Raw genomic sequence first — 23013 nt, 5'->3', positions numbered from 1 at the left:
AAAGTACCATTTTTAATGAGAAAAATGTGTGCCTGACATATTTCACCTTGCTGACTCAAATGCCCAGTGTTTTAAGTGTCTTTGACATCTGGACCATAACTGTCCAGCCATTTTTATATTATGTCTTTATACTGCCAAATCAGGGCAGTTTCTACTTACAAGAAGTTGAATATGGTCAGCAAATGACATACTCCTTGCCCACAGGTCATGTATATTTTACCAGTAACTGTTCGCAAAGAATTAATGTCTGCACAGTTACTTTGGACTGGTCCAAAGCCCTTTGTAGGCCTAGCTCCTTTCTTCCACCAGGAACACAGGCCAGCCAAGGAGGAAAACCACAGATCCATATTTTCTTGTACTGGAGAAGGACCACAGCAGCACCTAAGCTAAATCCAGGCACCTCTGAGGTACAGGGCCAAACCCATTCCACTGAATTCAGTCAGCGGGAGTACTTTGGCCTTTATTTTTGTAGAACTGATAAATTGGTGGTTGGCTGTATTAAACGTATGTATTGTGAGTACAAGGCAAAGTTCACAAGGGCTCAGTGGGCCCCATGCTTGCACAAAGGCCTTGCTGCCTGTGGGAGGTGAGCACTGGTGGGACACCACAGGGAGGACCACGCATCAGGGCCTACTCCACAGGCTTTACTGGGGAAAGACAGGTCAGACTCTTCTTGGACAGAAGGACATCCTTTCTCAGCAGAAAGCTGAACCGTCCAGAGTCTGAGAGGGCCTCATCTTACCCAGGGTCTGGCTTACCCACACTGTATGCGAGCCATGGGATTTGAAAAATTCTATCAGAACGAGGTACTTTTTCACAATTAAATTGATGCATTTATGGCTCTCCAAGCTTCACTTCACTTGAGTGACATCAACAGAATACACAACTGCTCCAGTTAAATGCATAGCTCATTTCTGTCTACATCTTGTAGGCAACATGTTCAAATGTATTCAAAATCAAGGCTGCAAAAGAATTTCTCATCATCAAAGACAGCAGACTTAGTTCCTGTAATTGTGTTGTTTTGTCCAAGACTGAAAGGATAAAAAAATGCTGCTCTGGGATAGCAGCTGCAGTACCTGTGTGGTCTCACTGTCATGTGTCATGCAGATGTTTCAGCACAAGCACTACCAAAGCCCCATAGGGATATCCTAAACTCAGCTTCTGGTTGCAGAAGAGCAGCATCATGCCTGCAGTAAGCAGGTGTTCCCATCACCCTGCAGACCACAAGCTATTTTCTGGTCCATGATTTTGTCCTTCCAGGCTCAGGAGCTGATATTGTCCACTCTGTGCCTCTCACTAGTTCTGAAGTGACCTATTGAGGGTTTATTTCAGCAACTTAATGAAACTACAGGAGAGAGGGAAAAGAAAAACACCTCCAGATGCAAATGATGCCAGTATGGCAGCCTGCAAGACAAAATGTTTCCACAGATTAAAGACATTGACCCCATTTGGGGGGTGTTTTTCATTAGCAACTACAAGTTTCCAACCAAGTGAGGATGTCACTTCAAGTCTCCAGGCCACCCTGGTCCTTCATGCTGATGGGACACATGCTGAGCCATGTGGGGCTGTGCACAGTGGCAGTGCCCTGGCCATGACACATCACCTCAGAGGGGCTCTGCACACACCTGGTAAGGTGCCCAGATCTGGCTTCTTCCTACTCTCAGAAAGTGACCGTCACAGCCCCAGGATCCTGGAGAAGGAGGATTATCCCTGCTCAACTTCCAAGTACGTTGATAGGACAAGGCCAGGAGTGCCACCCTTGGGTAGACATTCCTTCAACAGGCTCACTTTGTCCAGCTGCGCACATGCCAACTGCCTATCTTTTTCTTGGATTAGCAGAAGGCTTTGCAGTTGGGAAAGCCACTGCTTCCTGATCTAACCCAGTCTCCTGCATCCAGCCCAAATAAAGCTGGTGGTTAAGACCCTTTCTCTAAGGGCTTCAGTGCTCCACAGATAAGATTCCCTTCAGAGAAATAAGCAACTGTGTACCAGTAACAGTGACCTCCTCACCTGTACAGACGTGTCCAGAACACATCCTAGAATGAGTTTGTTCTCACACCATAGGGCAACCCCACCCCTTTTTTTTCCAGGAAAACATGGCCTTACCAATACAGACATTATTTGCTGGTTAGGGAATCTTATCACAAAAGTTTAATAGTTGTTTTACTCTACACACAGAGTTACCACAACGTGGACAAGGGTCCTGTTTTCCCTATTTCATGTGACCCCAGCAGTGGCAGAAACACTGTTTTTTCAACTTACCTAAGAAAAGTGCTGCTGGGGAAAACAAAGCTAATGAAACAGCCATCATTTTATCTTCCTGTACATCATCTTGGTTTCTTGTTTTGTTTTGTTTTTTATAGAAAAGAAAAAACAATAAGAGTTATCAATCCCCCTCCAAGACTTACTCAGATTTGGTTTAACACTGCAGGTCTCAGCACATTTAACTATGATTTCTGCTAACTGGTCTCAGCCTAGTATTTTCACACCTTTTTTGTACTAAATGCTTACAACTGGTCACTCTACTAGAAGCTGTCACCATGACACCTTTATTTAGAATCTTAACAACACAAAAGGCATTAGAAATGAATCTCAAAATAATCTTCTTTTATTGTTTGCAGTGCAATAAGTGCCTGCAAATGCATCCCATTATCATTTTATACAATTAAACACATAATGCCTAACTGTTAAGGTATCAGCCCAGCTGGGTACAGATGCAGTACACTGCCAGTCTGAACAAATCTTGGCTGTCTTTTAATAATTACCCAAATAAAAGAAAAAATAATGAAGTGCTGTAGATTGCTCATCCAAACTGGTAAAAAGCTGTTTGCAAAGGATAACTACAAGGGGAGTGAGACACCGGGCTTTGCTAATAAATAATTCTCAGAAATACCAGCTCTCAATTTACTACTCGTACACAATGGACCAGTTGAAACTTGCACGGTGATCCAATTTGCCGCAGCTCTTGTTTTGAGTCTTTGTGAAGCTGCCGCGTGAGCACGGTGGGGGCTGCTTGCACGTATCCCTGGAGTCAATCAGTGGGCCTTTGTTTCCTGCTGGTCAAAAATATCAGGTGGCTTTGAGAGTCTAATTATCAATGAAAAATTAAATTCAGTGCAGGAACATAGCCAGGAGTTGCCCCCTGCCTTCTGCCCTCATTCATGTGGTGTGAGTATCAGGATATTTGTTATAATTCAAAATGTATTCAAGCCAAATTGGGGACTTCAGGGGTGGGAAAGACATAAACCTCAACGTGAAAACAGGAATCGAGAGCCTCACTGGAGAATCAGCAAAACTAGTTTTCTGCTCTCTTAGCGAACAAGGAGCGTAGCCTTAATTGTGCCAAATTCTGCCTCAGGAGTGGTGCTCTGTCAGGCAGCTCTCGTTAGGAGTTGTAATGCCTGGTCTATACCTAGCACTGCTCCATGGCTGTAAGTTGAACCAGCCATCAAAATGGGCCCAGCTCACGCAGAAATGGAGCAGGCAGAAATGGAGATGCCTGCCAGGCCGTGAGGATGAAAACCCTCAGAAGCTTGGTCTGAAGAAAAGGGCCAGAGCACAGGCCAGCCACTGACCAGCATTGCTTGAGAGACACCCCATTAGCAGAGCAGACCACAGCAGCCACAAACAATGAGACAATCTCTATCAGCAACATTACAAGCGGAGTAAAAAGCCACTAGAAGTAACCCACAGTTGCCAGGTGAAGGTGTCACTTCCATCCATCGCCTGTGCACCATGTGTATGCTAACTAGGCATCTCAAATGCTAGCCATGAAGCAGATCTGTGCTCCTGCCTACATTGGCCTTTCCACTCTTTGTAAATTAATCAAGAAAAATCATCCTTGAATGCTACAAATATCTTGTTTCTTTACTTGTTCATCATTTCCTGGTAATCAATACTCATAATTTCTCACACGGGGTGAATCTGCTTCTCAACAAGATATCAAACTTTGAAACAGAGCAGCATACAACAAGAGCTCACTAAGGCAGCGGCCCTGCTTTTTCACCTTACAGTAGGTTCTGGTTTTTGAACGGGCATGTGAAATACAGCCACCCCCCACCACAGGTGAGCGCACACGGAGGCACTGCCACAGACTTCCACACACTCCCTTCACAGTTCTTGGTAGCAAATGACGTGACAAAGGTCAGTCCCTGAACCTTTCTGGGAGGAACTAACCAAAAGGAGAGTGGTGGTGGCAGCCCTTGAGGCCCCAGGCAGCACAGCCACCTCCCCATCAGACTTTCTCCCAGCAGAACACTCATTCACGTTACTTTTGGGCCATGTGATCTGGACACTGTTTTTAAATCTCGCATAAAGCCCTCCTAGGCCATGCAGTAAAGGCCCAGCAAGGCAGGGGCAGCGTGGCAGAAGGGTGCATTGCTAGTCCAGGGTTAACACCGGCCCCCGGCCGCCCCTCTTCTGACTGAGAGCTCATGGAGAATGCGAAGGGCCTTCCTGCAGGCATGAGAAACCCTCCTACAGCCTCTGCTCACACATTGCTGCCGGGGGCTCCAAGGCAGCCACAGGCCATGCGCAACACCCAGGGAGTGCTTGGGGAGCTGGCTCCAGCCCCTCACCCTGCGCCCCTGCCCCAGCCAAACGGCTGGAGCCGCAGAGGCAGAGCTGTCCTCAGCAGGCACAAAGCTATCGGAAAAATGTTTTAAACAAATGCATTTTAGGACGTTTGTCCTTTCTGACATAACAACAGGAACACCTCATTTTAGTTTTAAACGCTATTTAAGGTTGCATCATGCGCTTTATAACATAAATTATTAAATGACTTAATGGACAATGCATTAGAAGGAAAACAGGCAAATTACAGAATAATTTAACTGTTGCAAAGAAACAGAGCAACTTGCAGGACGTAAAACACAGTATTTTGACACAGAATGCCTGAAGCTAAAGCAATTAAGACTGCAAAATATTGCCGGCTGACATGATGTGTATGTAAATTTGTCATTCATTGGCAAGGGTTTATAACAATCACAAGTAACGTGCACCATAAAACAACTGTGTGGTATGAAACGCTTTCTACTAAGAGTGCTCTGAAAAAGGTGGTTATGTATCATCTAAGTGTATAATTACTATACGTATAGTAGCTGTATATGACAGAAGATGCCTCCCCAATACCAGCAGTTCAAAGATAGCTCTTCCAAACACTTTTCAGCATTATTTGGGTGCAAGATCATGAAGGATTTTTTTTTAATTCCTTTTAAAAAGTTCTCTGAGCTTTTTATCAGACTCAAGACTTAGTGATTAACTCCTCCAGGCTAGATCTAAAAAGCTCCCAAACCCACACACTTTGGCAGGAAAGCTAGCAAAAAAAAAAAAAAAAAAAGAGATGCCAGAAAGATACCAATACTTATGTCATGGATCAGTTATTCTATCTTAAACTGAGACCAATAAAGGGGCCCTTTGAGTTTCCAAAATTTGTTAGGTTTAGCTATTGATCCCTGTAAAGTGTAGCATTGATCCGTGTGACTGTTATTCATCCCTGTGACGTGTAGCACAGTGCAGCCAGCTGCCTGGCTGGAGGACGAGGATGGGAAACAACTTTTTTTTTTCCTGGTGATTTTGCTGAAGAGGTGAAGTGCGCTGCTTCCACTCCTCAAACACAGTTTAGAAAATGGCTTTCCCTGGGAAGGGAACAAGGTCATATTTTAAATTTCTGCTCTAGGCCACATTTCAGAAAATCATCCAAAAGAATACAAGCTTTCATAGGAGCAAAAGATATTTCCCAAGAACAAGACTCAAATGCCACATCCACCATCTCTAAACATCACATTTGTGGAGTATTAGAAAAGGAGTAACAACACAAAGTCTCACATCGTACGAGTGGTGAGAGCAAGGTGCTCACCTGCCCATCCCACTTCTCATATTTGTCATCTCCCCCACATGAGTCTGGGACCCTGGGCAGTGCTGCGGGGAGGCTGGCACATAGGGAGGCTCATCAGCCTCCTCTCTGCCTCCTAACATGCCTGCTAAGGACAGCAGCAGCACAGCAATGGCACAGCAGGAGCCAGGTGCAACCAAATTCCACCATGGTGGCTGCAAACAGAGGTTAAAGTCAGCAATTCCTGCTTTCCCACCAAAAACCAACTTTCAGCCAAAAAAAAAAAAGCAAGCTGCAGAAAATCTACCCAGGACTGACCTCTTGCTCTGGGGCTGTGGGCAGCTATCATTAGAAAAATCAACATTTCCGATTACCGTAGCAGCACCAGTGTAGCTACTGACAAATGATTCTGCAGCAGTACATTGATCCCATGTCTGTTTTTCACCTGATGTCCCTGCTCATTTTTTCCAAGTCCCTCTCTTATAAGTTGATGCCAAAGGGTAGGAGAAAAGGGTGTGAGAAGAGGGTGAATTTTAAACCATCTCTCCATATAAATAGAATAGGTTATGCATGCCTCCTTGAAGTACAGTATTAATCCCAATTGTGCCATAAAATATATATGGCTCACTTGAGCCTTGTTCTCTGGTGAATTATGAACTATTATATCACTCATGGGATAAGTATTATGTCTCTTAAGAGACTATCACCTTTCCTCTATTTCATAATATAAGACTTCATTGAAACCTGCCGTGCCTGATAGAAGAGACTTCTCATGATCCACATTAAACCTTTTTCTTTTACAGCTTCCTTCGTTTAGCTGATATTCACGTCAGGATGAGTTCTTTCAGATGTAGTATAAGCATAAATTAGTATGTAAGAGAAGTAGTCGTTTAGCAGAATTTTTTTCTTTAATAAATCTGGTGATATTTATATTTCATCACAGAGCAGAAAGACTTTTTTTTACACATTTGAAGATTTATTCCCGTAGTAAGTATCCAATTAATAGGGCTTTAGCATGCAGACAAGATTTGTATTTATGCTAGAGAAAATGTGTTCTCATTACAATTTTATTCTCATGTTAGATTTATTGTGGGTTCCATTATAATTTATTTTAGTAGCTCCTTTTTCTAATTCTTTATATTTACATGTCTCTTCCAACAAAAATAATAATACATAAATAATACCTGACAACACTTTGCAGATTTTCTCTATTTGTATGCTTTAATTCTCTGAGCATCCTGGAATGGAAATGCTGTGAACTACAAAGGAAATCTCTGTGTGATCTCTATTACATGAAAAATAATCATTTTCATATCCTCTCCACTCTGCCAAGTTCTTCCCAAGTTCCAGTTTGCAATGCATTAAAGTAGGCAAGAAATGGTACCAAAGCCAAACACACCACCACTTTCTAAGTAAGAATACTCACTAAATACACTTACATTTTCAGATCTGCTTTGTTATTAGTGGTGTCACAGGACAGCCACCTTCCTGCTGCATTGCAGCAGATCATTTTTTCCCCTTTACTGTCACAAGTGTTTTTCCACAGGATTTTTGGCCTGCTAGCATGTGTTTTATGACAACACAATAGTACTGCCACTGCTGCTGCTATGTGCACTGCTGCTGAGGATTGCCCAATTCCTAAAGCTTTGCCTGATTCCTCACCCAACCCACACGGCTCTCTACATGTTGGTGTGTGACAGGAGAGGGGCTTGAATTTACAGCAAGACCAGCTGCTCCAGTTGCCAGCCAATACCTTAAATGAGAGAAGATCTTATGCTAAGCAGGTGTTTCCATGCACACTGCATCTTCTAGCAGACAGGTTTACACAGAGGGCCGTACAGCAGCTTCCCCAGGTCTGCACCATATAAGAGCTTTCTGGCACAGCCCGTCCCACAGCTTTATCTCCAGCACTAACCCCACACAGAGAGTCTCTGCAGCAGCTGGGCCCAGGGAAGCCAGCTGAGCTACACCACTGCTACCAAGATCAATGCAAGAGACGAATCTGGCCAAGTACAGTTGCAGTAGACATTGCTTTTGGTTTTCAGTGTACCCTCTGCTGGGGAAAAAAAAATACTTTGTGTTAGCTATCACATCTAATTATTCCTGTTGGGCTGGCCCAGAGAAATGTCAACAGTGCATTGTAAGTGCTAATTGGGGTGTCCATGCTCTGCAGTAGATGTGGGATACAACACCCAAGCCTGGAGAGGTTAAGCATGTTTTTAGAATACTGTACTGTAATGAGCTTAGTCTCCATGGAAGAGGCACAGCGCTGCTGCACGCATGTCATGCTGCATCGCTCCACACCCCAGCATGCCAGGGCTGCTGGAGGAAGGCTGCCCACATCTTCCTCAAGCCTGCAGCCTTGGAGGGCTCGCTGCCAGGCACTGGGCAGAGCGGAGTGAGGGGAGGAGAAGAGGGAAGGGGAAAAACAGAAGGCTACTAGAGAGCAAAATAACTTGCAAAAACAAGCTGCTGGCGTTCTTACCTTGCACCCCGTTTTAGGCAGCAAACCTCACTGACCTATTAAGTTTATGTGGAGTAGTATGGGCTGGTGCTGTCAGCACCCAGGCTGGTGATCTGTTGCAGAAGTGCTTAGCTGCGTTTTACTACAGACCTCTCCATGCTTCTGAAGGCATATTAATCCAGCCTTATTTCACAACTTCTAAAGACAAAGCAAAAGAACTGCAATGTTTTAATATAAGGACAGTGATAGTACTTGAACCCACAGTATCCAGCCAATTTATAAATGGCAATTCCTCTAAAGAGGCTGTCTTCACAGCTTTCTTCTTCCAGATACCCTGTCCTTAGAGCAGCACTCCAAGGGAAGCTGCAGGTTTCGTTGGCAGTGCTGGGTTAGCAGCAGGTCTGCCACAGAGCAGACCTTTCCACGTACTCAGGCACCGATACAGCACTTTTATGGGGTAGCCCTGAAAACTTTCAGGAATTCTTATTTCACCTTCACACAATGAAAACAGAATTATTAAAAGCCACAACATGCCTGCCAGTCTATCATGCTACAAGTAAATCAGGGAGCTAGCTACCCCATGTCCTTCTGTGTCCTGAGGAACATATCATGCCCCTCAGTGCATTTTTATGTCATTCATATGGGCAGAATTGCATCAGGTTGGTTTTCTTTCTAGCTGAAGCAAACCGCTGCACATTGCAGTGACCTTTTCATATACCAGAGGAGAGAAGAGAGATATTCCTACAACAGGATGTTAATAAACGGAAATGGAGTTCAAGTCCAGAATGCTGTGCTTGTTCAGACACTGAGGCACAGATACTAAATGGAAGTCTGAAGGACTACCGTAAGGACAAAGATTAGGCCTCAGATGTGTTCCCTGTTTCACACAATCCTGCCATCATTATTATCCCATATGATGATGAGCACCAAGTAGGTAATTATTCCCTAGCTTGCTTCACATTACTCGTTCTTCCTGACCTCCCATTGAAATGTAACAGTGACAGCCTCCACAGAAAATACAGGGCAAGATCTTGCAGGCAGGCTCTCGGGAAAGGGCTGCACTGGCTCTTGGGAAAAGGTCCAGGAATGGCCCTGGAGGAGATGCGCCATCTCAGAGAGCCTCTCAAGCTACAGGCTGTGTCCTGGAGAGCAAGCATTTTAGAAGCTGCACTTCTGCCGCGTGTATTCAAACAGGGAGGTGAAGCTGCTCTTTGTGAGGAAGACGACTCACGACAATTTACTAAGCCCAGGTGCAGGGAGAGGATTTGTCAAAAAATTCTCAGCAGTGGTGTCCTGAGGTTAGTCATCTGGGGAATCCTTTTTTTTTTTTTTTTTAGGACAGCATCCTAAGGGAGCAGCTCCATTTCCTTTTCCTCACTGCATACTCAAAGACCAGTGCAGTTGTACAACTGAACCACAAATTCTGATAATAGATGTTTTACCCTGACCACCTGTGAAACAACTGACGAGATGCCTGTTAAGTAGCCCACCCACCCCAGACGCCCGGAGGTACCCACATACTGCTGCACAAAGGAGTAGGCACAGATGTTTTGCTACATGTTCCTAGAATGGTAGTGCCCATGTGGACAACTACACTCAGCGTGTACTAAGGAAAGGGACATCAAGCTGGAAAGAAGCCCACTTGAATTTACACGGGGTCATAACAGCAGACAAATTACTGCATGCTGGCATCGAGGTCTAGAAGAGAGATGCATGTTGAATAGCTCGAGACCTGTCCAGAAAGCTTGTGCACACAGCCTGGGTCTAGATATCTGTCAGCTGTTCTGCACAGAACACATACGTGCTGCGCTGCCACATGACACCCACTTCACATATCCTGCAGAAAGTGAGCATGGCAAAGAAAATATCACTTTCATCCTGTGCATCTTCTTCACTGTCTAGATCTGCTGGTTGTATTTTTGTTTGTGTTCTGAAACAGCAGAAAATCGGGGGGTTGGGGGGGGGGGGGTGGCAAAAAGCTAAATAAATATTTAATGTATCAGCACCTGTCATATAGTTTCTGTGCACCGCCATTATCGATTTCCTGGTAGTTCTCCTCCCCTAGCCAACTTCATTAAAGAATACAAGTAAAGTAATAAGTCATTTCACACTCTGTCTGACCATTATACAATAATAGCAAGATTTCATGCAAGGGTACAACATTATGCCCATCTGCAATCACAGCCTCTTTGCAAAAATCTCAATTCACACTTCACATGCCGCTAACCTTGTTACCATTCCCTTCCTAAATCCATCAGTCTTGCAGCTGCACATCTTCACAGACCAACATCTTAAAATTCATCACTTTGACACCCTCACATCCCTACAGGTCAAGCTAAAGAAGCCAACCAAGAATAATAAGGGGTACCCCAGATGTTTAGTTTACTTCAAGCCAACCTTTCCTGGAACAGGGTGTAGTTCTCTCTTTATATGCTAGGGATCCATGTAAGGTGTTTGTTTTAAGGGACGAGACCTCAAACAAATTTCAGACTTCTTCCCTCACCAGTCTTTTTTTTTTCTTTTTTAAATAAGTATAGCTCTTTGTAGATGGAATTTGAACAAGAAGCACGATAATGAGTAGGTTGAGGGAAGGAAAGGTGTTATCTCATTAAGGAAATTACTAAGACATCCCCACCATTACTTCGGTTTGAAAATGCGGCAATTAAAGCGCCCTGCGCGAGCTCCCAGAGACAAGGGAAGACTTCCGTGCGGCGGACCACGCGCGGCCCGGCCGGAGAGAAGGAGGCGGGAGGGAGCCCCGGGCAGGCGGCAGGCACCGCGCCGGGCCCGCGCCCCGGGGCCGAGGGCTGGGAGGGGGCGCCCCGTCGGGGCGAGCCCCGGGCCCGGCGCTGGCGGCGCGAGGCGCCTCGTTTGGTGCCTTTGAAATCCGCTAATTCCGAGGAGTGGCGTTTGCGCGCTGCCATTAATAGAAACGGCTGGTGGAAAATAGGGCATATGAATATGGAAACGGAGTTTTGATGTGATGGGCGCTCCACCGGCCCTGCTCTCCGCCTGGGAACCGGCAGGGACAGGAGCCTGCCCCAGCTGCCCCGCGGGCGGTGGGAGCAGCCCCGGGGAAGAGGCAGGTCCAGCGGCTTTTCCATCAAACAGGGGCACCGGCGCTCCGGGGGGCCGCCCGCCCTCTCCCATCGCCGTGCCGTTCCGGGGGGGGGGGGGGCCGGCCCCATGAGCTGCCCCCCGCCAGGCCCCTCGGAGGACATTTCGATGCTGTTCCCGGAGCGCAGCGGGCGGCTCCTCCTGCGGGGCGAGGGAGCGGAGCCGTCCCGGCCGGGCAGCTCTGCCGTGCTGCCCCTAACTCGCGAACGGGGCTCCGCGTTAAAGCACCTACCGGGGAGAAACCCGCCCGGTGTCACCGGCGGGAGACGTGGGCTTCACAGCAGGACAGAAAAAAGGGGGGCGGGGAGCTGCGTAATTCCAACCCGAAACGGTTTTTCACCGCTTGTCCCCATCACCCCCGAGGCTGGGGATATTTCTCGCATGGTGAAGGGGTTTACCGCTGCCACGGGTGAGTTCGGCCTGTCTGCACCCACTCTACGCCCTGGGATGGAGCCGACTATTTAAAGACTTAAAGGGCGACTTACGGCGTGCAATCGCACAGAAGCATCGTGTGAATTTGGAGGAAGGTCAGCTCTGGAAAGGGAGAAAATAACAAAGGTTAAAAACCCACTCGCACGAGAAGCTGGCTGGAGGGGCCACGGGCAGCGCCGGAGAGTAACGCGGCGTTACAGTGTGTAAACGCAACCAGGGGAACCGGGCACCAGAAGCCTTGGCTCGCTCCCTCTCCCCGCTTCGCAGCGGCCCAGCCGAACGCCCCCCGGCTGGGGAGGGCGGCTGCAGTTCCCCCATGTCCCCGGCAGCCGCCTCCGCGCCGGGGCAGGCGCACAGGGAGCAGCACAGGCAGCGCTCAGCGCCATGTCCCAGCCCAGCCAAGCCCCCACCGCCTCACTTTCTGCTCCAACGATGGTCAAGCTAATCCCCCAGGGGGGCAGTAATTAAACTTGACCCTGCCGCTGCATCCCGCCAGAGAGCCCTTCAGCCCTCAGCAGCCTACCCGCGGCTCAGCCGGGAGCCGGAGGCTGCAACGGGTCCCAAAACCTGCCCGAGCGTAGCAAGAGCCTCCACGAAGGAAGCTCCCGTGTCGTGCCAAAACACGCGAAAAGGACCCAGCAGAGACAAACCAAAGGGGGACGGGGCAAGAGCCCCACCGCGTCCCGCCGCGCCGGCGTCAATTCGGAGCGACACGGCCAGAAGCGGAGCAGACGCGTCCCGCTTTTTGCCCCCACCGTCTACACCGGGGGAGGGAAACACGCAAAAAGTGGGGACAAAACCCTCGGGATGGGCGGTCCCCAGCCCGTGCTCGCAATGCCCCTCGCAGCCCGGGGCAGGAGCTTTGGCCCGAGCGGCGGAGGCGAGAGGAGCGGCGCGGAGGGAGCGAGGAGCCAGGCTCGGCCTCCTTCATCGTCACCACCGCCTCCCGCCAAGCGCGGGGAAGGAGGCCACGCAGCTCTCACACACGGGAGGCTCACGGCCCTCCCGAGACCGGCCTCACCAGCTGCGCGGCCCCGACGTGCGGGCAGGACCCGGCCGTCCCTGGCCGAGCCGAGTCGTGCCTGGCAGGGCCTCCCGGCGCTGTCCGCGGTGCTGAGGGCAGGCGAGCCGCAGCCTCCGGGCCGGGCTCCGCGGGTGCCCCGGAGCTGCCGGCCGCCGGTGCTCCGGTAACAGCGGGGCCGCCTGGGGGAGGCATCAAATGCCCCCAGCAAGCCCGAGGGCTACCGGGCCCCCTCGTTTACACACACACCGCACCGGTCGCCTTCAGCCTCCCGTTTCGTTTCCACGCCCGACAGCCCAACACCGAGTTTTCTCCGCCGGGTGCCCAAATTTCCCGAGGTTTACAGCTTCGAGAGCCCCTTTAGCTCACAACAGAGGGGTTTCGGGGCTCACGTCTACTTCCAGGGCCTCAGCACCGGGGCGAGGGCGGCACAGGCTGCACGCTCACGGCCGCTAACGGCACCGAGAGGCGCCCGGTCCCGTGAAGCCGCCCCCGGCCCGGCTCTTTGTGAGCCGCGGGGCGAGGCAACGCGCCCCGGTTGGCGGCTCCTGCCCGGTGCGAACGGGCAGCGGGACGAGCGAGCGGGCTTTATAATTTCCCTCCCAGCCCCGCTTCCCAAGGGGAAAAATAGACGGGAGCGATTCCGGCTCCAACCTTCCTCCTCACACCCACTTTCCAGCCAGGTCGGGAATCGCACTGCGGGAGAGGTCGCGGTTCCCGTTCCCCCCAGCAGAGCTTTAGCCGCCGTCCGACCCTCGGCACCACAAGGCACCGGCACTGCCACAGCCCCGGCCGCGACTTCCAACCCCGCGGGAGCGCCCAGCCCCTTCCCGGCCCCCTGCCCTGGGGAGCACTCGTCCATTTTGCGCGAACTTTTCCTGATTCTTACTGCTTTTCAACGACTTTGTGCGGTGAAAACACGAGTCCCGATTTAGCCATCGCGAAGAAATACGAGCCTGGGACCAGCTTTTCCAAAAGAATCGCCTCCTTTTCGGGAGAAAACAGCCCAGGATTCGCTGTTTGGGTAGGCGAGAGGACCCTACCCGAGCCCCGCTACCCACCCGCTCCCCCAGGCCGGGCAGGACGCGATCCCCCAGCCCGGGGGGGCTGCCCGGGTCGCCCCGGGCCCGCTCCCAGCTCGCTTCTGCCGGGGCGCACTTGGGGACGGCGGCGAAGGCGCGGGGGAATTGTCAGCGGCCGCCGCAACACGGGCACAAAACGACGTGGGCGTTCCCGGCCCTCTCTCCTTTTGTTAGATCAAGACAGGGGTCAATATGGTTTTAACGCGAATTTATTAGCAGAGAAATCGGCAAGCCGCTCGCTAATTAGCAAAGCCTAAATAAACGTGCCCGCAGGCTCCTCTTTTTCTTTTTTCGTCTTTTTTTTTTTTTTAATTCTCTCTTCGAGAAAGAGAGAAGGGGAACGCACTAGAAAAATAAAAATAAAAACCCCAAAATCCAAAACCTCAGAGGAAAAGATATTGTTTGGCTTTATGAATGCTTTATAGACGATTCATGGATAACTTCCTAATTTCGCAAGAGGGTATTCACCCCCGAGGGCTGGGGCCACAGTCGGCCGGGGAGCCCGGCGGATGGTGGCAGCCCCCAGCCCCTGCCCGCGCTCCCTCTCCCTGACGCCCCCGACCCCCGCGGCTCGGGACCGGCGGGCGCTAAGCGAAAAAACCACCCGCCGGGGGTGGGCAACGACCAGAGGGGGGCTTGGGGGCTCAGAGCCCGCCGGGGCCCCCTGCTCGTATCCCCTCATTACTCACCCCCAGCGCAGGCGCTCGCTGTCTGTCCCAGCTCGGTGCGCAGACAGCTGCCCGGCTGGGGCCGCATCCCCAGGCACGGCACGGCTCCGCTCGGCTCGGCCCCACCGCGCCCGCCCCCATGGGCCGGAGCCGGCCCGGGCCGCCCGCCGCCGCCTCTCCCCGCCGGCTTCCCGGGGAAGCGCCACAGCCCTGCCCAGGTGCTTAAAATAACGGCGAAGGGCACCGCACCTGGCGCGGGGTGGTGATTTTTTCCCCTTTAAAATACAGCTAGAAAGAAAAAAATCGCCTGTTACGAAACAACGAAAATAAAGAAAAAAAGAAAAAAAGTGGCGTTTGCCTTTTCTACTCCAAATTTCTTGCATTCTCGTCACGAGGAAAATTAGCTACCTTGATTTTCCACGTTTGTTAAAAAAAGATAAAGTTTATTTCTTTTTTTTCTTTTTTCCCTGTAATTTTTCAGTCACAAAAAATCTATATTTTGTCATCTAAGCATTTATTTTACTGAATCCAAAAAGACATGAAAAGGAAGAGGGGAGAACCACGTTCGTTCGTTTTAAACTAACGTATAGAAGTGATTTTTTTTTTTTTGGACAACATATAATAAATATGATATAGCACTCAGCACTCGGTCTGTACAATTCTGTTCGCATTAGGGAGCATGCCACTTTTCAGTAAGAAAAAAAAAAAAAAGTCATGAGAAAAATCAGTGCAAAGTTCTCCATTCCCCCGGTCTTCTCCGACGGGCGGGGGCGAGGCTCGCTCATCCCTCGGTCCTCTCCAACGGGCAGGCTCTGCGGCGGGCTCCCTCGCCCTCTCTTCCTCCCCCTCCTTCCCTCTCTCTCTGTCTCCGAGCTCTAAGTCCTGTCTCGCAGGAGCCGAGGTCGGCGGGGCGCCCCGTGGGTCTGCCCACGTTCCCCCGCGTGTGGTCTTTTCACTTACGGGCTCGGCTCGGGGTTCACGGTTCAAGAGTCCCTGCTCTGACTGATCGCCTCCTTCGGTGGCTGGTGGCTGCCTGCAGACGCTCCTGCCCCTCGGCTTCCCCTCGTTTCCTTCTCTGCGGTGCTGGGGCTTGTTTGGGGATGGGGAGGGGAAGGGCTCGTTGCGGGGACCGCGGTGCCGCTTCACCGGGGGTGCGGGGTGCCCGGCATGGGGTTGGCCAGGGGGTTGAGGGCCGGCTGCCCGCCGGGTCCCAGCCCGTGGATAAGCACCCGCGGCACCAGCGGCCGCTGGAGCTGGGGGTGCGGCGCGGGGGGAGTCCGGTACATGCTGCTGTACATGGCCGCGGCGGCCGCGGCCGCCGTCGTGCTGTCCATGCTGCCCAGCAGGCTGGGGTGGTAGAAATAGGGCGAGGGGAACATCCTCTGCAGGGCCGAGTAGTTCCCGGCCTCGGCCAGCAGCTCCAGTCCCACCGCCGTCTGCCGCTTCCACTTCGTCCTGCCGGGGGGAGCACAAGAGGCGGCTGCAGAGCGGGTGCCGCGACGGGGCCCCCGGCACGGGCCAGCATGGGCCGGCACAGCCCGGCCCGGCCCGATGAGCGCCGTCGGCTGCAGACGGCCAGCCCCTTCCCCACCCCGGCGCTGCCGGGACCCCGACGGGGCGCTGCGGCCCTCGGTACCCGCACGGGGCCGGCCCCGGCCCACGGTGCCCGGCGGGGCCCAGCTCCCCCCGCGCACACACATGCACACACACACACACGCACGCACACGCGCGGCAGCTCCGGCCAAATTAATAAACATGGCGCCCCGGTTAGATTGCAGCGCGCTGACACTAATGTTTTCCGACAGAATTAGGGTGGCTGCAACCGTATGTAATGAGACAGAAAATTATGGCAGCGGTGACAACTGGACGGAGCCCCCGGCCCGCCGGGGAGGGCGCGGGCCGCGCACCGGGCTCCCGCAGGGACGGCGTGAAACCCTTGGAAACCCAGGGAAAACCGTGAACCCCTTGCTCCCGGGGCCGGGCCGAGCCGTGGGTGAGCCGCTGCCCCGTCGGGGCCCCCTTACCTGCGGTTCTGGTACCAGGTTTTCACCTGCGTGTCGGTGAGGTTGAGGGCGGCAGCCAGGTCCATGCGGTCCTGCACGCTCAGGTACTTCTGGCGCTCGAAGCTGCGCTCCAGCTGGTTGAGCTGGTGGTCGGAGAAAGCTGTTCGCGCCTTCCGCGGCTTCTTGGCCCGCACCGGCGGGCTGTCCCGGCTGCTCGTGATCTCCCGGTCGCCCTCCTCCTTCGTCCCTGCGAGCGAGCCGAGGAGCCGTGAGCGAGGGGCGGCGGGACCCCGGAGAGACCCCCGCCCCTCCCTGGAGCCGTCCCCGGGCCCCGCCGCCCCCTCCCCCGGGACTTCTCCGGGGTGTTTGGGGAAGGGGCGAATAAAGCGGGGGGCGGCGGGATTTCCCCGCTCTATTTGTCAACGGCGGGGGTTTCGTTATTTTTTCGCCCTCCCTCCCCCCCCGCCCCTAAAAGCTGGGAAATCGATATGTCAATCCACCCCTGCTCGTAGCCGGGTTTGTAGCGTTCCTTGATCTTCCCTGCAGGAAGAACAATAATCTCTCTAATTGACCCACTGGGGAGGTTGGTGCACACAAAAATGGCCAGACCAGACTGTACATCTGTTTTGGGCACTCTTATGCTAATCCTAAAATAGCAAAATGAGCGGCTCACACCAGCGTCTCGCTGCTATTCAGCCTTGCAAAAATATGTGAATGGGGAAAAATTAGAAAAATGTGTCCCGTCACCTCGCGGCTTAAAGTGCGCTTCCTGCGAAGCCAGCCCGCGGGAAGGGGAGGCTCCGCTCGCATCGAACGAAAAAGATCCCCTCTCCGTGCCGCCGTTTCTCACTCTTTCCCTTCCTTCCCCTTCCTTCTCCTTCCTTCTCCCCACGCACACATCGCTGTTTTCATTTACAAACCCTGAGCTGCGGAGGCTTCCCCATGAGCCCGAAATCCATCCAAAAAAAAAAAGGAAGAGAAGACGGAGAAATAACCCTTCCTGGTTTTCGCAAAACGCACAAAGCCCGGCGACCTTCTCTGCTTATCGCGGGCCGGTTCTTTTTGTTTGTTTGTTTAATTTAAACTTCTTTCGTTTATTTGGTATTAGGAAGGTGGTGGGGTTTGTTGCATTTATTTCTCTTTATTTTTATTTCAGATCGAATGAACAAAACCGAAAAGGATGAAGGCATTAAGTGCAGCGGGGCCGCTGTGCGTGGTTCTTAGAAAGCCGGGGAGGCATTTACGCGCGATAACCTAAAAAATAAACACGCTCTCCTTCCAAACGCCATCGCACCCGTTCAGCCTAATTCTGTTAAAAACGAACACGTTAAAAAAAATAAAAAAAAATAAAAAAAGACTGAGAAGATGAGGAGGAATTCTCAATCGCCGGAGAGAATAAAACGCGGTTGCATTAATTTTTACCCATTTTACAAACGAGACAGCGACGATCGCGACAAACCCGTGCAGAGCGGGGCCGGTGCTGCTCTCCTCCGGTTCCCTCCTCCCTCCGGGCCGTACCGGCGGCGGAGCGGGGCCGGGACGTACTCACCATGGCATTTGATGTCGCCCTGCGTGTCGTCGCGCTTGTCGAGCTTGGCTTTGCTGTCCTCCTGCTCGAGTTTCGGCCTGAAGCTCTCCGGGGCCACGCTGCCCTCCTGCTTGGGGGTGTGGTGGGGAGAGGGGACGCTGGTGCTGTAAGGTGCGCACGCCGCCAGCGGTTTGCTGTCGCCCAAAATGTCCTTAATTAAAAAAGAGGAGGTGGAAGTCCTGGGACCGGAGCCGGCCGAGCCCAGCTGGGCCGGCGGCGGCTGCGGGGGAGACGGCTGCAAACTCGGCGGCGGCGGCGGCGGGTGCGGGCCGAGGTGGAGGTGGTGCGGCGGCGGCGGGAGGCTCTCCGCCACCCCCAGGTGCGGTTCGGGGTGCTCCATGCTCACCGAGATGGGCGACGAGGGCGCCGTGCCCACGGTGTCGATCTCCGAGCAGGGGGACGGCGTGGCCTGGCTCCTAAAATCCGTGGGCCGGCCGTCGCCGTGCGGCCGAAAGTCCCCGTTCATGACGCCGGGGCTGCCGGAACTGCCGCCGGACAGGATGGTGTCTATCCCGAAGCTGGACCCGCTCGGCCCCTCCATGGCGGCCCACTAGCGCTGCGCCCGCATCCCCGGGGGCTACCCGCTCACCGGGCGGCGGGCCGGGGGGGGCAGCGCACCTGCGGCGGCACTCGGGCGGGCGGCACTAGCGCGGCGCGCCCGCCGAGCGCCGCATCGCCGCCGCGCTGGGCCGGGCCGGGCCGGGCCGGGCCGGGCCGAAGTTAGTCGGGAAGTTGCGGGCGGAGGCGCGGAGCGGGGCGGACTCCGGCCACTGCGGCGCGCCCGCCCGTGCCGGCCGGCTCCTCTCGGCGGCGGCGACTCCCCCCGTGACGTCACGGCCGCCGCGTCCCCCGCGGGTTATGATAAACCCGGGCTTTCTCCGCCGCCGCCGCCCGCCCCCATTGGCGGCCCGCCGAGCGGGGGGTGATGCCGCCAGGGCGGCAGCCAATCAGCGCGCGCGGCGGCGGGCACCGTCGTTCTCTCAATGCCCCTCCCCTCCCCCGCCGCCGCCGCCGCCGCCGCAGCGCCGCCCCGTCGGGGAGAGGGGCGAGACGGAGCGGGAGAGAGGGGAGGGGGAGGGAAAGGCACATCGAGGAACGGGATGGGGGGAGGAAGGAAAGGGAGAGGAGCGGGACGGCACCGCCAGGGCGGCGGCAGGGCTGCGTCCGTCCCGGTGCGCTGGGCGGCGGCGGGCGCACAGCGGGGCGAGCGACAACCCTCGGGGGTCCGGGACCGCCAAGGGGTGGGGGGGGATGTGGCGGGTACTAGCACCGACGGGGCTACGGTGTGAGCGGGGAGCGCACGGCCCGCTGTGCTGTCGGGGCGCCCTGGACCGTTCGGTCCCTCCCCGCCTGCGGCCCCGTTCCAGCTCCCGGCGGCGGGGTCGGGCCGCGAGTCCCCTCGGAGAGCAGCAGCCCGTGTTTGCGTCTGCGGGACGGCTCCCTTGTTGAATGTCAGAGTAATGGGAACTGCCAGTGACAAGACGTCGTATTAATCCTGATTAAGTGCCGTGTCAACCTAATTAGCAGAGTAATTACAAGGTGGTAATGAATGATTCAGAGTTCTTTGAGTTACATTTTACTCCGAATTACCATTTCCAGGCCCCTACGAACCGCGGGCCTGCCCACCCCGCCGCCTCCCTTCCCAGCCTGCAGGCCCGTCCCGGCAAAGCACCCCTGGGGCCCGGCCGGCCCCGAAAGCAGCAGCGGCGGCCCCAAACCTCCCCCCGCGGTGCGCCCCAGAGGAGCCCGGGGCCGGACACGGCTCGAGGCGGGCACAGAGGGACGCGGCTGGGCGAAGGGGGCTCCGGGCGGGACTGGGGCAGGACTGGTTTAAGGGAAGTTTTCTGGATGCTGGTGGTCGGCCGCGGCTCTCGGTAACGCCACGGGAGCGGGCCCGGCGACCCGGCCGCGGAGACAACGGCTTCCCTGCTGCGGGGAGCCTCGGCCGGCTCTGCCGGTGGTCGTCCTTGGGGAGAGAAGGGAGCGGTGAGGACACGAGGGCCCGTTCGACCCCCTCCCCGTCCTGTTTGTCCCGCACCGGGGGTCCCCGCCCTGCCAGCGGTGGGCTCACCGCTTCCCCCCAGCTGTGCTCTCCCCCCCCGCTTCCCCCCGCAGTGCGTCCCCCGGCGAACCCGCTCCGCTCAAAGGTGCGGAAGGGCGCGGGGACCGCATGGGAAGCAGAGGGGGCACGGGGAGCCGCGGCGAGGCGGCAACTCGTTGCGGACGGCTGGCCCCGACGTGACACACCGCAGCCGCACGGCGTCCCGGGGGCAGCGGCGCGGGGTGGGAACCCGCACCCCAAAGGACAAGGGCGAGGTCCCTCTATGCGGAGGGGGCTGCGGCCTTCGGCTCCGCTTTCGACGGCTTGGGGCCATGCTGAGCCGAGGAGCTCCTGTGTTCTCGCTGTCAAAAACCGGGGGCCTTCCCTGGGTGTCGCCGTTGTCACACCCGAAGCGTACGGCCCCCGCTGGGCACCGCGGAGAAGCAGGTCCCGGCCCGACCCCCGCACTTCCTAAGAAGTTTTTCGACGGCAGGAGCCCCCTCCCGCCTGCAGCACCTCCCGAGCAGCCTCCGCGCTCCGCCCCGACGGCCCCGCCACCGGGGCCTCCACTGGTCGGGCAAGAAACCGCGGCGGGGCTGTGGGCTGCCAGGCGCGCGGTTTGCCCCGGGACTTTACGAGCCCGTTTTGTGCCCAGAGGCGGTTAAGCCGGGGGAGGTGCAGGGCCGCCCATGTCCGCTGGGCGGCGGCAGCGGCCGCCCCCGTGATCCCCGACGGGAGCCCGGTGCGGCCGGGGCCGAAGGCAGCGCGGGGGCGGGCGGCCCGGTGCTAGCGGGGGCCGTGCACGGCGAGGTGCGAGCGTGTCTGGGCGGTCGGATCGGGGCACTTGAACGAATAAAGAAAGGAAAAGAGGATAGGAAAAAAAAAGGGAATACTGGAGAGTGAAATGAAAGGTCAGAAGAAAGGGGGGAAAATAAACAAATCTGCAAATGCACAAGCAAGCTCCTGCAGCAGAAAAGCAGCCCGCAGCGGCAGTATTTATTCTGCTGTCTTGGTTTGCAATTTACCAAAAGTATGTCCTAATTATTCCTAGGAGAATGCGGGATCCGAGGTAATATGTTACACTAACATAATCCTTTAACTCACAATGCACTTTCGCGTCCCGGAATCAGGATTTAGGGCTTAGAGCCATGTTCCCGAAGAGTGAACACCTTTCATTTCCCTCCTCTTATTTTTTTAATCCTCGACTCCATTGTGCAGACATATTCTAGGGGAAAGCGGCGGCGAGGCCGGCTCCGGGCAGCCTCTCCGCTCCCGGGCCGGGCACCCGCAGCCCAGGCGTCCCCGGCAGCCCCGGCTTTCCCTGCACCTCCCGGGGGCACGGCGGAGGCCCTGGCCTCCCGGGGGCCGGGGAGCTCAGTACGGGGGCATTACGGCTCCTGCCGCTTTCCACCGGCCCATAAAAGGGCGCCCGCAGCGGGGCAAGGAGGGGCAGCGGGACTCGCTCTGCACTTGTTGGGGCCTGGGGCGGGTGCGGGACCCCCCCTTCCCCTCTCTTCCCACACGTCTGGCTGCGGGCATAAACCACGAAGAGGCCCCCCCCCCTCCCAGCCCCTCACCGCCAATAGATCAGCAATAACGGAATCAAAGCGATGAGCGAAGGTGCCAGTCAGAAGGGTCGGACGGGGCCCTACCCGTTAATTAGCAGACAGCTAATTAGAGCAGCACTCGGAGCGCTAATCAATGGCCGGCTGGGGGCGGCGAGTGGCAGGGACGGGGTATCATGTGCCGGGCGGGGGGCGGCACGGACCTGCCCCGGGATTCGGCCGCGGCGAGCCGAGGAAGCGGCTGCAGCGGTGCCCCGAGGGCCGGCCCCGGCCCCTCAACGGCGGGTGGGCAGCCCCTGCTCTGCCCGGCCGGGGAGGGCGCCGAGGAGCGGGGCGCTGCCCCTCTGCCTACAAAACCGCTCGGAGCCGCCCGGGCCCCTCGGCCGTCCCAGCTCGGGGGGGTCTCCCCGCCCCCGTTTTGGAGCGGCGGCATGTTGGCTCGATGACAGGTTGGCAGCGCCGGGGTAGGGGGCCGGGAGGGGCCGAACCCGTTGTACTGTGAAATTTAACAGTCTGAACATCCCTTTATTAAAAGCTGCTGCTTGACATTTACACTGTGCCAACAGACTCGCCGTCTAATCCAGGCGAAAATATATTGTACCTCGGAGTAATTGGGGCCGTTGCGAGAGAACCCTACAGAACGTTTCCGAGCGGGAACAAAACGGCGCGGGCAGCGCGGAGCGGCGCGGAACCGGAGCGGAACCGGCATGGGTGGACGGCGGGGCCGCGGCCAGCTGGTCCCGGGCAGCCCCGACGAGCCCGGGCGGCGGCTCTGCGCTGCCCTCCCTTCTTTTCCTCCTTAAGGAAAAAAAAAAAAAAGGCTCAGAAAGTTAAAACTTTCTGCTTCAAAAAAATTAATCTCAACGTTTAGTGCTACTGTTTTTCTTTTGTCAAATGTTTCCCCCGATGCAGGCTGAGGACATGATCAGAAATGCTCAGGGAGCAGAAAGCACATTGATTTCAGCTTGTTCTGTCCGCAGACAGGCCCTGACAAGGTTGTTAGAACAGTTGGGGAGGTCTCTACAATCACTTAATTACCAAAGCTGTCACTCAGGCGGGACGGGACTGGCCGCTCCTGTGGCTGCGAGGAGCATTCCACTACTGGATTTCCTCCTTGATGGATCTGTGCTGATGGCATTGCAAAATAATTATAGTGAATTTTCTGATGTGTGATTTTATTCCAAGTTCATGCTTCAGAA

The 23013-nt window shown here is 54.9% G+C and overlaps 1 protein-coding gene across 4 annotated transcripts; it reads right to left on the bottom strand.

The window, feature by feature from the left end:
* Positions 1–449: 449 nt before the first annotated feature.
* BARHL2 (BarH like homeobox 2) lies at positions 450–18904 on the bottom strand. Of its 4 annotated transcripts, XR_013954090.1 has the most exons (5): positions 18170–18304; positions 16642–16867; positions 14639–16072; positions 2263–2339; positions 450–1404 (listed from the first exon to the last, which is right to left on the bottom strand). XR_013954090.1 is itself a non-coding variant. In XM_080601426.1 (4 exons), the coding sequence occupies exons 1-4, from the start codon at positions 18747–18749 to the stop codon at positions 15760–15762; spliced, it is 924 nt and encodes a 307-aa protein (XP_080457552.1). In that variant the 5' UTR covers positions 18750–18769; the 3' UTR covers positions 15624–15759. The 4 variants fall into 4 exon arrangements, 2 of the variants coding, with proteins under 2 accessions (XP_080457552.1, XP_080457551.1); XR_013954091.1 differs by lacking the exons at positions 450–1404; positions 2263–2339 and adding an exon at positions 11934–11948; XM_080601426.1 differs by lacking the exons at positions 450–1404; positions 2263–2339 and adding an exon at positions 18555–18769 and having other exon boundaries at positions 15624–16072; positions 18170–18359.
* Between the last annotated feature and the right edge of the window lie 4109 nt (positions 18905–23013).

Source organism: Anser brachyrhynchus, assembly GCF_964034855.1.
Source record: "Anser brachyrhynchus genome assembly, chromosome: 8".
NCBI lineage: Eukaryota > Metazoa > Chordata > Aves > Anseriformes > Anatidae > Anser > Anser brachyrhynchus.
The sequence above is the reverse complement of the archived record's forward strand: the minus strand, read 5'-3'. Positions and strand labels throughout refer to the sequence as shown.

Bases quoted from the DNA above. Each gene is read 5' to 3' on its own strand.
- BARHL2 (XM_080601425.1), bottom strand. From the start codon at position 18,749: ATGGAGGGGCCGAGCGGGTCCAGCTTCGGGATAGACACCATCCTGTCC. The intron at 16,868-18,169 runs GTGAGTACGTCC...GCTCGCTCGCAG, and splicing joins GGGCGACATCAAATGCCATG to GGACGAAGGAGGAGGGCGAC. The intron at 16,073-16,641 runs GTAAGGGGGCCC...TCCCCCCGGCAG, and splicing joins ACCTGGTACCAGAACCGCAG to GACGAAGTGGAAGCGGCAGA.